Below are 14,695 nucleotides of genomic sequence, written 5' to 3' on the forward strand. Positions count from 1 at the left end.
GCTGCTGGGTGTGGTTACACCTTAGAACAGCTATTGTTTTTCTCAGATAGGTGTGAAAAATTTAGGTTTCGATCAGATACCCAGTAATACAGGGCCAGAATCGTCAATAGCGATACCAATATAATGCTTTTCCTACTTTCATAAAGCTTGAATACATCAGCCAAAAGACTGAACTTTAAATAAAAAGATAACAGAGGCTCTCTGAGACCCGTCTCACACCTTAAAGGCATAGAACTGTTTAGTTTGCCCCTGCACTGTATCTCTCCATAGTGAGTGACTGTTTATGCTGTTGAGCACCAACATAGGCTCACAGTGTTATGTCTTTTTGCTCCCTTTTCCTCATTTCAAAAGACTAGGCGTCATGCAAATACAATCAAACCGTCAATCATTTCTTTAGTTTTTGTAGGATATGGTGACTGTTGCTTAGCATTATTATGTGATCTAACTATGGTGGTGCAATGCTATAGTTAGTTGATAGTGCAGACACTCAGAAATAACACAATGCATGTTTTTAAGCTTGAATGGGTTTCAATGGCGCATCTTTTCTACTTGTTTGCAGTGTATTTAAGACTTATTGTAGGAGCTGAGCTAGAAATTCACAGATTAAATAGAAGTTCATGCCATTTGCATTAACACAACCAAAATTTTGAAAAAATGAAGAATGAAAAGTAAGGGTCCCCAAAGGTTAAATTACTATTATAATTAGTAAATATAATAACGATAATAAGATATATAGATATCATTTAATATATATGATATCTATCAACTGTGCTACACAAAACAACACAACACAACACACGCCAGCACTTCCTGTGGCCCTTTCGTTTAAAACCCTTTGTCCGGGTTTGACATGATCACGTGACGTTTCGAAACCCGTCTCGAACATGGATCTATTAGGTCTCGAAAGAACTGAAGTCAACCGGAAGTGACAAAACGTTTCTACAAAACGGAACTACAAAGACCATAATGCATTGCAGTGAAACAGTCATAATCATGACACATCTTCAACATAAGGAAAAGCTTCCTCCTTGGAAGCTAACATTTGCTAACCTTGAGGAGAGGTTGGCTCCTTCTTATGGTTACCGTTTTGAGAAGTAAAAAGCTACTCGTCTGGGCAATCGGGGGTTGTCAGGCACTAAATGTGTGCCTTTAGTGACCTACGGCTAGCTTTCTAGCCCAGGAGCTCGCTAAAAGACAGCTTCACAAGCTAGTTCGTGCTAACGCTAGCCAACTGAGGAGAGCGAATCCGTAACATTTAGTTAACGTTCGGGAGCTACTTTCATCAAATAAAGCAACTTACCGGGGTGTTATCGTGATATTTACGACAGGACATGTCACAAACTTGCAGCACAAGGTAAGCAGCTAATTACTGTGTCTGACACTGGTTGTGTTACGGTGTTTACGTTAACTGCAGATAACTAGCTAAACTTGACAGCTAAGTTAGCATCATGATTCGACAACTTAAAAACAGGTAGCAAATGTGTAAAGTGATTGATAAAAATCATTGAGGCACTGATGTATCATATCTGTACGGGTGACAGTGTTAGTCAGATGTACTGTCATCTGCTGTGTGCTAATGTATTGGCGTGTGAAACCTTATCACGTGAGTTGCCACAGCACAGGAAACATAACTCACATCTTCTCCAGTTATAAAATAGCCCACCGTTACTGCTGCACGTCGAAGTCATGTTGTTGACCAAACTTTGACATTCAAGGACTTGTTTTCCACTTACTGAAAACATGTTGCTTTATGTTGTAACGTTAAAATCATAATAAGTTATGCATCTTGCGCTCCAAACGTGAAGCATACTGTATGTATCGATTAAGCTTGTGGAGACGTGATATGCATTTATTTGTTGCAGTTTATTTACTTTTATTGTGCATGTTTATCACAATAAAAGTATCAGTTGACCCTACTTGTGCCTGGAGCAAAGTCTAGCTGACAAACACTGCTAAACAAAGGAGATTAACAGTGCTAAAGTAAGGTGTGTACTGGTTTGACCCACTTGGCTAACTGACACCTGCTCTGCAAACTTTTAACAATGGCTTTTTGTGCCTATTGGATTTGCTCTGCTACCAGGAGCACACAGAGGTGAAATACTGTAAATACACAGGCATTCCTTAAGTCAGTGCTGGTATTGAATCATCACCATGACATGACTTTAGATATCATCCCAAATTTGGATATCGTAATATTGTTAGCGTTGTCTTTTCCTGCTTTTAAAGGCTGAATTACACATTGTATTATTTTCTGATATCACCACACTGTTCTATTATTTGCCTTTGCCACTTATTCATATTCACATTCACATTAATCACATTACTGCTGATTATTCATTAAAGGTCCAGGGTGTAGGATTTAGGTGGATCTGTTGGCAGAAATAGAACATGATATTCATAACCATGTTTTCTTTTGTGTATAATCACTTGAAACAAAGAATTGTTGTTTTTGTAACCAGAGGATGACCCATTTATATCTACATAGGAAGTGGGTCCTCATCCATAGTGTTTGGCATGTTGCACTGCCATGTTTAACAGAAGGGCTAGGGTGATTCATAGATGTAATCAACGTCACCACAGAGTGAGCTGCAGCTCATGGCTGCGAAGATGGCAGCAAGACACTTCCATCCTATTTACTTTGTGTTCAAACTCGAGAATTATAAATTAGGATTATCATCATGCAGAAAGTGTTTCTGTCAGTAGTAGTAACTTAAACTTTTTGTGCCCCTGCTAACGTTACACCATACATCGCCTAACGTTGTTATTTAGCTATTTAGTGTTTTCTGTTTATTTCAGCAGCCATGTACAAGTGAGACAATGGCTTAAACTATCTAAGACCACTGTTACAAAGTGAGACTGCTGTCACAGTCTGTAAATTATTTCTGTTATATTCCTTGCCACACACTGATGCAAAAGTACATTTAGCGGTGAATATTTCAATTGCATATTACTATTTGATTTGATTTCTGTTGCCAGTAACACAATAATTTGACTTACTTCCATGACTCCAGTACCTTGTCAATCTAAAACTCTACACAATCACTAGATTTACATTGCTTTAACAGTCACTGGTACATCATTGGCTACTACAGTATCACCTTGCTTTTCCTATTTCTTTAGGCTCCCTGGAAGCCCTCTCCCACAATGACCCCATGTTTTCTACCTGGTGGTCATTCCAGTTCCTATGCATGCTAATTTATTTGTTTTGCAGTAAAAGAACTCTCGATGTTAACCAGCTGACACTAATGGATTTTGAGATAGGCCACCAGGATCAAATAACGCCAATATGCCTTTTGTCAGCTGCCTGTACACCAAAAAATTTTAATACGTATTATTAGCATGCCTTGTCACAATTCTACCAGTGCATTTTCATGCATCAAGGTTCCATTATGAGCCTTTTTCATGCAGTTTTGGACTAGTGAGGAAAATGTTAAGGATCTCTTAATGCTCTGTGTGTACAATATAGTGCAACGGAAACAATTTGCAGATCGTCTGTCAAGGAGGAATTCTTGATAACATCACACGCACTGAGTGTTAAATCAATTTGCAGTCAATATCCAAGAATTAGTTATGTGCTTTGGGCTTAACGCTTGCTGAACCAAAATATTCCCTGTTTATATGGCTGTTCTTAACTCTCCTCTCCTCTCTTCCTCACAGCAAGCCTGTAGAGACGCTAAAGTGAAATTACAGGCTAAAGACGAAGATGAACGCACCCTTCCCATGGTTTCCCATGAATCTCACCTGGAGTGGGAGGGTGTTGTGAGAAAGGAACACAAGGAGACTATAAACAAGAGTCATGAATCTCCATCAGGTCCTCACAGGGGCTGTCAACCCTGGAGACAATTGTTTCTCTGTAGGGAGCGTCAACAATGTGCCATTCACGGTAAGATATTTCAGGCTCTGGAAATATTTCTGTCACAGCCATTTAGGAGCTCTGATTTTAAGGAGGTCAACAAACTAATCCGTCAGGACAGATTTTAGTTCATTTAGTTTTTTTTAATGTAAATGTATTAGGCGAAGTAAAAGTACAATATAAAATATGCACTGATGCCAAGCAGTTTTTGCTGTGGGTAGTGCTGCCCCATAGACCAAGAACAAAATGGGAATCTATGATAACTGCCTAAAAATGGAAGAATATAAAAACATTTCCTCTTGCCAGAGTGTCACTGTTTAGAACAAAACAAAAAAAAACAACTCATTAGTTCTCATGACACCTCAACACGTGGTTTAAAGACCACGTTTATTGGTTTATTTAAATAAAAAAGAGACAGTGCACAATATATGTATTTCACCAGATATACCACATTGCCCACTTTCATTTGTTGTCCCTGGGTGTGAATGTAGCACTCATACAACAACATAAAAATGTCACTTTCACGTAGCATTGATAAATACATACAACTGTAGGGCAGACCAGTGCAAACACAGTGAAAGACATTATCAGACCATTCTTTAACATTAGTTTTTAACTGAGCAAAACGAACTCAGTCCCTAACATTTGGAGAGAGGGCATTTCACTGTTTTGTTACTGAAATTGAAAAATCAGTTTGAGCAAAATTAGTTCAGCAGTGTTTTATATAACAGTTTCCCCTTGTTGAGGATGTTGTGATGTTGAGGAGCACACACTTCTATCAAATGCAGTACAGTATGTGCCACTGGATGCATCAATATGTTTAATAACGTTACTAATATGAATAACGTATTGGTGCAAAATGCCTCTTTTGTTGTCTTATTAACTAGACCTATGAGTGATAAAACTTACATTGAGCTAATTTGACATTTCTGAATAAAAAAGGATAATATTTTATTTCTTTCTACTTGGTCGTCATAGACACAATACTTTTTCTCTGAAAACAATAGATCAGTAGTTCAGATAAGATTTGCGTGAAAGCACCAACAGTCAAACACAAAACATCATCATTATTGATTTCAAGATTGTGGTTTTCCTCCAGGAAGTTGTTTTGTGGAAGTGATAAGTCTTTGCTAAGTTGCTGATAGCTTAAACAATAGCTGCATTCATTAAACTTGCAAGTTATTGTGTGTAATTGTGCCTCGACTCTTTTTCCCAGGCTGTTCAGTGTTCCAGTGTTTGAATTTTTATAATGTAGGTGTAGGTGTTGTTTCAGGTGAGGTTGCACGCCTTCACTGTAAAAAACAACGAAAAACAAGTGGACTTTCACTTTCTCATAGGTCTAAGATCAACTCACTGCATAGAGAGAGCATTAAACCAGCCAGGGCTGGGGGCCTGATGCCAAATGGGGTCACCTGTGCTTAAAATGTATACACCCGTGAAGAAGAATTTAAGGTCAAGGCATTTGCCATGTTGCAATTGATGTAGTGTGTCTGTCCCCCATGGGATATAAGGACACAGTGAGCTCCCCCACATCATGCATTTATAGCAGATAGTGCTCTGTTGGCTTGATTTTATCAATGCTAATTTAAAATTGCATTAGAATGTAGCCTATGTCTTTGAGTTATATTAACTGCTTTATAATTTAGATCTTGCTTAATAGTCCAAACCACTTCTCTCTACTGGAGGAAGTCCTTGAAGGTTTAAGGACTGTGTGTCTGAAATACAAAGGCAGTACCTCTGACTGCTTTTGCACTCTGTGATCTTAAAGCAGACTCTGTGAGGTACCTCTGCAACGCTATTCAGAGAGTGGATCAATAGGAGAACTATTTCTTTTTGTCTGTCGTCCTGTGGAGGAGGCAGAGTCACACTGAATCACAGCTCATGTGAAGATCTCCTTCTGAGAGCCACAGAAGTAGAGCGTTGAATTCTAATCTCATCTGCTTGTACTTCACAGCTGTCATACGGTGGCACGCTTGATGCGGTGACACTGGCTCCAGGACAAGTGACGTTCAAGTGACCCTTCCTGTAATTCTCTCTGGGTAGATCTGAGTGTCATTCTCATCTCTCTCCTTTTCTTCTGTCTCCTCTGTCTCTTGATAGGCCTATGCGTCAGGTTGTGACGTGGTAGTTTTGGGAAGTGACTTTGAGCGACTGCAAATCATCCCAGGGGCCAAACATGGCAACATCCAGGTCGGCTGTGTCGACTGCTCACTGCAGGGTGGACAGGTAAGATTAATGGAGTGGTGTTTTGTCATTTTGGGTCCTTAGGCTGATGTGCAAACTAGTATGTTCCTGAAAGGACTTTTTTTTTCTTTTTTCAGTACAAATATTTCAGTTTAAATGTATTTAAATTTATTAAAATGTAAATTAGATGTATTCATGCTGTGTCTGTAAACACTGGGAAGGCATATTCAAATGAAAATAACTTGATTTGTTCTTCTATGCTGTAAAAAACAAGTCAACATTGAATTGTAGATCAATGGAAGAAAAAGGATTTGCAAGTGGTCACAATTATTTGGTGAGAAGTATTTCTAACACATCAGAATCTTTTTCCTTAAACATATTTCCAATGCAGCTATTCACATGAAATTTAGACCAGACATTGGTATTCACTCAATAAGACTACACAGGTGAAGAAATCATAACATTTTTTTAAAAAAAAGATTGATTTTTGTTTTGTGTCTAATAACACTCTCCTAGTAATCTATAGGCTTGTCCAATGGTTGTGTTGAAAACTTTTAACAAGCTTTTCAGTGCCATGTTTGGAGGAGAAATGGCTCTGCACATGACTGCAAGGCTAGATCCAAATTAAAACATTTTAGTTTTAAAACATGTAACCATTGCTACGTTTACGCCTAGCATATACACTACTCCGGCGTTTTGCAACCCTTAAAACTGAGACCTTTGAAAATTCTACTGACCCCATTTCAGTTTTTAAATTTCAGAGTTGCATTTCAGTCTGGATGGGAGGAAACAGAGACTTTTTGAAACAATAACGCAAAAAACCTACCTTCATACCTGATAGGTCTTATCCGTCACTACCTGTCAAGCCAAAACAATATAGCTAGGGCTACATATTTTTTGTGACTTTATCCTTTTTTTGTGCGCACTTGTCCCATTGCCGTAGTTCCCTACAGCGATGATAATAATCCCGCTACCTCTCTCAACATTGTTGTATTTTTTGCGCAGGATGTGTGTAATACATTAATAATGCACTATATTTATACTTAACTCTTAGTGTTGTCCATTGATTTGGTAGACATCATAATGCAAAAACAGAAAAATTGAGGGTGCTAAAAAGTGGGTTTTTGCACACCACTATGATGTACACTTCTCCTTCCTTTTGCACCACATTATTTTAATGACACCACAATCAGGGTTAGTGGAAATATGTTTGAGATAAAGTGTAGTAGGCAAGCTTAGCTCACAGTGTCAGCAAAATCTTGCATATCTAATAAATCCTGCTGAAATGTTGCTAAAATGTCCAGGTCTTTGTTCTCTGATTTTGTTATAGAATAATTGCACTGTTTTGCAAGGTACATTAATGGCAGGCTGTCTTATTAAGTGTTGGCAGCGTATGTTTTCAGGAAAGAGATTTGCTGGCAACATCAAAGGCTATTTTAATGAAACTGAACTTCTTGTCATCGACTCCAAGTGAAAGGAAAGTCTCACAGCAAAGCGAAACAGTGGTACAGCAGGCACATTCATTGATGCAGCGCCACTGATAATCCCTTCATTTACGCCAAAATGGGTTTAAGTGTTGCTACAAACAAAGGATCTGTTGTGATGTTTTTTGTCATTTGTTTCTGGGACAGATCTGTAAAAAAGGTACTAATGTTTTTTGTCTTTCTGATGTGTTTTTTTTATTTTTTTTATTGAACTGTGTTCTGAGTCCATCTGTGGCACAGAAAGACATCAAGAGAATTGCTTGCGTGTACACTTTCGGTTTGCCACAGAACAAATCTAAATGTAGAACTGGATCAAATTTTACTTGGATTGGCAGATTTTCAGGTTGACTTTGTGAGGGAAGGTGGTTTTGGGGGTTGGTCCTATTTGCAAAAAGTATTTAGGAGCAAGGAAGAATTTTTCTGTATATTCAAGCACAGGCCTTTAGTTTGGAAGTCATGGTTTCACGTCTATGGTGTAAACAGTTAAAATTTTATGAGTTTTAAAAGTTAAAAAACTGAGATCTGAACTCTAAAAAACTTGGCTGCGATTGACTACTTCAGCAACTGACATGCTGTCAGTCCCAGCTCTAGTTGGTTTGGGTTGTTGGAGAAGTTTCTTCTGCAGTTTTGGGCCTTAGACCGCCATAGAGTGATGCCATAAAATCTAATTTCAAAGCTGCAAAAGGTCAGATACGATAAATCTGTGCAATATGTGCTCTAAATCTCTGCAGGGTTTGTTTATAATAATAATAATAATAATAGCATCTTGCTTGTGGTGGTTGTGTTCCTTTATTATGGCAAAAATCATTGTCACAATTATTTGAGATTAGGATTATTTATTGAGTTTGGAAACATGCATTTACTGAACTTTTCTTTAAAAATTAACAGTGGATTTTATTAAATTTAAAAAATATTTAAACTGAAAACACATTTAAAAGAGAAAGGGGAAAAAGAGAGTTAAAATTAATAATATGGAAATAAGAACTCAAAAAAAAGAGCAGAGGGAGAGACCTTACGCTGTTGGCAGAAGAGCCTGGACTGTGATTACTCTGAGTAGCATGCTTGGGAATGAATTAGGATTTAATATATTTAAATATATTTCTGTCTTTTTATGTTAGTCTGAACAAGTCGCTGAATTTGTCACTAGTCGCCTTTTAGAAATAAAGACAGTCTGAAGTCGCTAAATCTGGGGAGAAAGCAACACTGAGGGCATTGCTATAAAGTAACGGGAAGCGGTGGATTTATAACACAAAACGAGAGCATCACTGCAGAAGGGAATGCCCAACATTAATATTTTTATCCAGATTATTTTGATTTCACAATTGTTGAAAGTGGAAATCAGAATTGAAAATAAAATTTGATTAAATACCCATGAATCTGACAAATTCCTTCATAACGATATTAAAGGCAGATGTCCTCTTTGTCAGCCCATCACTGTAATTTGGTCTTATTTTTTAATTGGGGATGGTGGTAGCTTATTAAAACAGATGACAGGCCTGATTTTAATTCAAATGAGAGAAAAAGATTGCTCACCTCCTCACCATTCCCCTCATGTGATGTTAAATCCAATTTATTTGGGCCAGAAGTAACCTCACATGCCTCCAGCCGGGTCTAGCATCTGTTTAAGCATGCTCAGTTGCTATGCTTGCCAGTTCCACCTCACTGCCCCTCTCCACGCTGTGATATTTGCAATGCTATTAGTTTACACGGCATTGTTGAGCACAAAGGCTCTGCGCTCACACTGTGCAGTAGCACTTCAGATGCATTTTTGTAAGCATTAATGACCCACTACAATGAAACATGCATTTTCTAAAATCATTATATTGAAGGTGTGATTACTTTTAATCGATGAATGCATCATTGTTGTGAGTCATTTCTAAAATTATAGTAAACAACATAATCACTGAGAAGAACACCAACCTGCAGTGAGGCTCTGCACAACATTTAATGTTGTGCTCCACCCAGTTAAACTTTGCATTGCTTAATGTATTTAAGAGTTTATTTAAGTAGGAATAAAGTAATATAAATCACAAGACCGTAATACTTTTACTGTTGAAACTCTGTTCGACTACATCACAATTTTAATGCTATTTGCTGTTTTCAACATCTTGCATAAAGATTTAAACAGATGCATGCAGAGCAGCACTATAAAAACTGGAAAAGGGAGCAACCTCCACCAACACCAGAAGGCAGTGGTATTAAATCAACCTTTATTTTTGTTTTTTCTATAATGGTTAGCTGGCTTAAACAGCAGGCTGTTCTTGGTTAAGTAGCAGCAGATTTACCTGAGATTTAAAGGTATGCTATGCAGGAATTGTCTGTTACTGCTTGTAAATGGTCTTGCCAGCAAAAGTGAGAGTGAAAGCCAGCCCCAAATTTACTCTCGTTTTAGATCGAGCTTTCATCTACTTGCCGTTTTGTGTCTTTTTCTTTGTAGCATCCTCGTCTATACACCCTGTTTAAGATCTGGCACCTGGTCTCTACCTTTTCATGAAGTCCAGACCTCAACTGCTGCTAAACACCCCAGCCACAGCAAAAAGAAATACAGGCAGAGGGCAGAGTCTCTGCAGATAAATACACTGTCATACACTTCTAGTGGGTCATAAGTGATGAATGAGAAGGATAACTTTTGTAGGAGTCTACATTTTTTTTAGGGAAATCCAGCATAGTGTATCTTTTAAGATGTCAGTTGTATTATTCTTGCAGCATAATATTTTTGCTAAATAAAAGTCGGGGTTTTATGAAAGTGTGACCAAAGAATTGTCATCATTATAACTACAACTCACCTTTTTATTTTGCTTCTCACATAACAGAACTACCATATGTTGACTTGAGTACTTTTTTCCCAGGACTAGTACTATAGTATATTGTTTGGGGTTTTACAGCATAGATGTGAGACATTTTCTCTGCACTGGAATTTGATTAAATCTGAACTGTCCTAAAAAAGAATACATTTTTCTTATGTTTCCTCATGCCATGAGAGAGATTTTATGTGACCGAGCTTTGTGCATGTGATTGATTGCATGTGTGTTCCTTTGTCCGTTAACACAGGCACATTTGCACGTGAGAGTGTGTGACTCACTCTTTCTCTGTATTCACTCTGTGACAGTCGGCATATTATTTACCCCAACAGAGACACAGCTTGTATTATCCAAGACCCGTACCTTATTAAGCTTGTTATTTGTGTTCACTGCCACAGAAATTTCGCCCATTCAGTCTGTTTAACATTGTGACTGTGGCTCCCATGGAAAGCACTTGAGCATATAGTCCTAACCAATGCATGAATGGAATGTGTGCATACGGTAGACAGGACAATGTTGACTCATCATCGAGATGTTACATCCTTAAGACATTTTTGGTTTGTTGTCAGGGACTATACTCATTTTCTATTGATATGTGCCATGGTTTATATGGCATGCTGCAGATTGTGTTTGTTTGCTTCCAGTTAAGATCTTAAATAAGGATCTATGCTCATTTTTCACTGTCCAAATTGTCACAAGAAATATGTATGCTATTTCAAAAACATACATTCAAATCTATTACATAAACTTTATGTTCATAATTTTGCTGACTCTGTCTTTCAAGTTTTGTCAACTATAACAGTAATTTGAATAGATTAGGTTTCATCGTATTAAGGAATGTAATTTGATTATAGTATGTGGAATAATATGCAATTCTTGCAAAATGTGTTCATTCTGTAAACATGTCTTAATATTTAACATGTTGCCTTTTCTTTTCTCTGCTTACAGATTGCAGCTTCCTATGGAAGCATTGTGTGTGTCTTTGAGCCTGTTCAGCACCCGGATCAAAAGGACACATCGCTGACTGTGAGTTGCCTACATTATCTTTTAGTCGCAGTGAAGTCAAGTATGTATTCAGATCATCCTGAAAAACCAGACCTCTCTCTTTCCGGCGTCGCTCCCTTGATATTTGAAATAGAGCAGAATATTGTTCCACCAAACACATCAGAAAGTCACCAGGGAGGAGCTGTTGTTCTACTGCTGTTGTTGGAGAAGTCAAAGAATAGTCATAAGGCATGGAAAGATTATACACAACCCAGTACCTCTTTTATTGCAGAACTTCCCTGCAGAAGCTGTTGTCCATGTGGCCCAGTCACATGTGGCTCACATGGAATCAGCTTCACTGTTGGTTTTTGTTATGCAGTTATAAGTTATAATATAAGGGACAAAGAGAATTATTTGTTTCATAACCTGTCCAATTTTTAACAAAAATGCTTTTTACTGTTTTTTAAATGTTGTCTTTGTTTGTTTGTTGTTTTTATACAGAAGTTGAACTGCCAATGGCAGAAGACTGGTCAATTTGTATTAAAGTCTATGGTACGGAACCTGGCCTGGCACCCCACAGGTACTTTGATACATAGTGCTCTCTTAAAGCTGCTGTATGTGACACTCAGAGCATTGATATAAAAGCAAACCACTATTTGCTATGTAAAGACATCGTGGAGTAATGGCGTCCTGAGAAGAGAGCGAAGTCTTGCATCCTCTGAGTATGTTGCAATCTGAGATTCTCTGCTCTTTGTTGTGGTAGCTGGTCCAGCTGTGCATGCATGTGGGTCCTTGGAGTCTCTGTGTGTGTATCCCACTGGCTAGCTAAGCGGCACCGCTAAGGCTGCAGCGATATATCAGTGTCAGGGTATACCGTGGTATAAAAATTGGTGCATATCATCTACGGTATTGAAAAAAATGGAAAAGGATTACAATGTTATTGTAATTTTTTCAGGAGGCAGACTTTCAAGTATTATTTCAAGTAGTAATGTTGTTTTTTTGTTTCTTTTTTAAAGCCCTTCTTTTTTCATTTCTTTAAGGGTCATTGTTAATGACATAAATAGTGGTTCTGTAAAACTGTGGTAATTTGACAACACAAAATTTTCTGAAAGGGTTAATATTTTGTTAAAATGTTATACTGTTGCAACCCTAGCTGCCACTCTCTACTGCGCTCATATGGTGGTTACCACTGGTGACTAAGGTGGTGACCAAAGTGGTGAAACAGCGTCATCTCGGAAGCGTAGCACTTATCCTCCGGTCCCCCATCATGTTAACGCTGTTAGCTCTGTCACTGCTATTGCTGTTAGCACTGCTGGCTGCCAGCCGCCAGCTCAGTTACCTCCATGTAGAGAGCCGTGTGTGCTATTATTCTGGCTTGGACTACATAGATATGCTCTGAATGTTGCATACAGGTTATTAGATAAATACCAATGTGCTCAATTAAGTACAAATTAAAGTGTTTGGTTGGTACTACAATGCCTGTATATCATTATTTCTTGCACTATTTGATTCCATGTTTCTTTTTCCTTTTTTACAAATTATTTTGATACAAGACCTGTCTGTCCTGATGCTTTGAATGTGTTTTTGTTTATCCAGGCAGCACTCTCTTAACCGGCTCAAGCAGCCTCCAGTTGTGGTCTAATGTCGACGGAGTGAAAGATGAAGCTAAAGAAGTAGGAAAGCAGACAGAAATGACCATAAGAGACTCTCATTCTGCCTGGAGTTGCATCTGGGAGAGCAAGTAAGAACTGAAAAGTAGAAACTCTGCACATGATGCTCCCTACATCTTTAAATCCCTACTTGCAGGGGCCTAGTATTACCTGGGGACCTTCAGTAGTTTGTATAATTGCGTAGGTTGTCTTTAATTTTACTCGTGCGAATCTGCCATGTCTGTAATTTATCAAGTAAAAATTCCACCTCAAATTACCTTCCATGTTTTGCCAAACACAGAGGTGTGATAATATGATTCCTGTGCCAATCTGCATCTCTGTGATTTGAGATATTTTATTTTTTTTGTCAAGTTTTTTTGTTTTCTATTTACCTTTTCTGCCTCTTCCTAGCTGAGAATTATGCAGGCTGCGTAGCCATTTATAGTTGAAAGTTTTGACAGTATTTGGTTGCAAATTCAGGAGGCTCATCTCCCTACACAGCATAGAGACCTATTCGCTGAAAGAGCAAGCCCAAATTCCTCAGAAGAGCATTAGACAGTTTGTGTCAATTGATCTTACATATAACATGGTCCAGTTAATCAAAATGAGGACACATAAATGGGTCTCATCTAGTCTTCTTTTTGTTTTTGAGGCTGTCATGGTACTTCCTTTGCTGTCAGTCTGGCCTTAACATCATATTCGGGCAATAATGTCATTAAATTCGATTAAAATACAGACTTTGCTTATCCTGTTCGAATGTGCAGCATAAACACAGATGTTGGTGTAATTTTAAATCACATGAGGTCCCTGGTGATACTAGTCCTGTGTGATTATGGCTTAAGGTGGTGATTTTATTGCTCTCAAAGATTATTATTTTTAACAGGAATTTTGTTTTTCCCAAAATGTTCTCAAGCTGTATAACACATTACATCATCAACACTTTTTTTAGTTATGTGCTAAAAGGACAGATTATTGTTGTTTTTGTAATTAATTTAAATTTGATATATTCTATTTTTAAGAAAAGGTAGATTTATAATTTAGAGTTAAATTAAGAGTTGCCACTATTTACCACGTATTTATATCTGAAAAAATAAAACTGATTTCTGTAGCATTAAAATAATGTCATTTGTTTGTTTTTGTCTGAAGGACGGCCTCTCCAGTTAGTTTAATGAAGTTCTCTCCCGATGGGGAATTCTTTGCTACTGCTGGACAGGTAAGACTTGCTTTTACCAGGATTTGGATGCAAATTAGTATTTACAAGTCATGTTTGTAGTGGCTATTCATATTGAAACAGCCATGCATTGTAAACTTAACTGGAACTGTTAATTATACTACAATAGTTCAACCTTTGGTGTTTGTTTTGTTGGTGTTTGTCATTTTAATGATCATACTTTTTTATTGTAAAAGTATTTTGGTGTCTACCAGAATATGCTTGCATGCTTTAATGTAAAAATAAACCACCTCCACTGACAACAACAACACTCTTTTCTTGTTGAGGTACCTAACACACTGATCTGATACTAAAAGGTGGAGCTGTAAACACTGCAGTCTGTTTATTACAGTCCTGGCACTCCTATCAGAAAGCCTTTACAAGTTTTTTCATACATTAGTAAACTATAAATATAAAACCAAATGATGTCTTGCCTCCTCTAGCAGCAGCTCTAGACTGAAAAAAAATTAATTCACTGTGATGACGCTGGCAACTTTAAGGTGGAGCATTTACTTCTTATTAACTTATGA

General features: G+C 37.7%; 1 protein-coding gene across 2 annotated transcripts in view; it reads left to right on the plus strand.

The window, feature by feature from the left end:
• The first annotated feature begins 978 nt into the window (after window positions 1-978).
• The window catches only part of dmxl1 (Dmx like 1), a 74,031-nt gene continuing 60,314 nt past the window's right edge, over window positions 979-14,695 (plus strand). For both annotated transcript variants that reach the window (XM_042487891.2, XM_042487893.2), the window contains exons 1-7: window positions 979-1,354; window positions 3,658-3,883; window positions 5,954-6,079; window positions 11,271-11,348; window positions 11,808-11,886; window positions 12,903-13,047; window positions 14,102-14,168. In XM_042487891.2, the coding sequence (XP_042343825.2) occupies window positions 3,797-3,883; window positions 5,954-6,079; window positions 11,271-11,348; window positions 11,808-11,886; window positions 12,903-13,047; window positions 14,102-14,168 (582 nt within the window). In that variant the 5' untranslated portion in view covers window positions 979-1,354; window positions 3,658-3,796. The remainder of the gene's footprint in view (window positions 1,355-3,657; window positions 3,884-5,953; window positions 6,080-11,270; window positions 11,349-11,807; window positions 11,887-12,902; window positions 13,048-14,101; window positions 14,169-14,695) is intronic.

The sequence above is a fragment of the Plectropomus leopardus genome, chromosome 4, assembly GCF_026936395.1.
Source record: "Plectropomus leopardus strain MGB_pleo_1.0 chromosome 4, ASM2693639v1, whole genome shotgun sequence".
In the NCBI taxonomy this organism is placed as follows: domain Eukaryota; kingdom Metazoa; phylum Chordata; class Actinopteri; order Perciformes; family Serranidae; genus Plectropomus; species Plectropomus leopardus.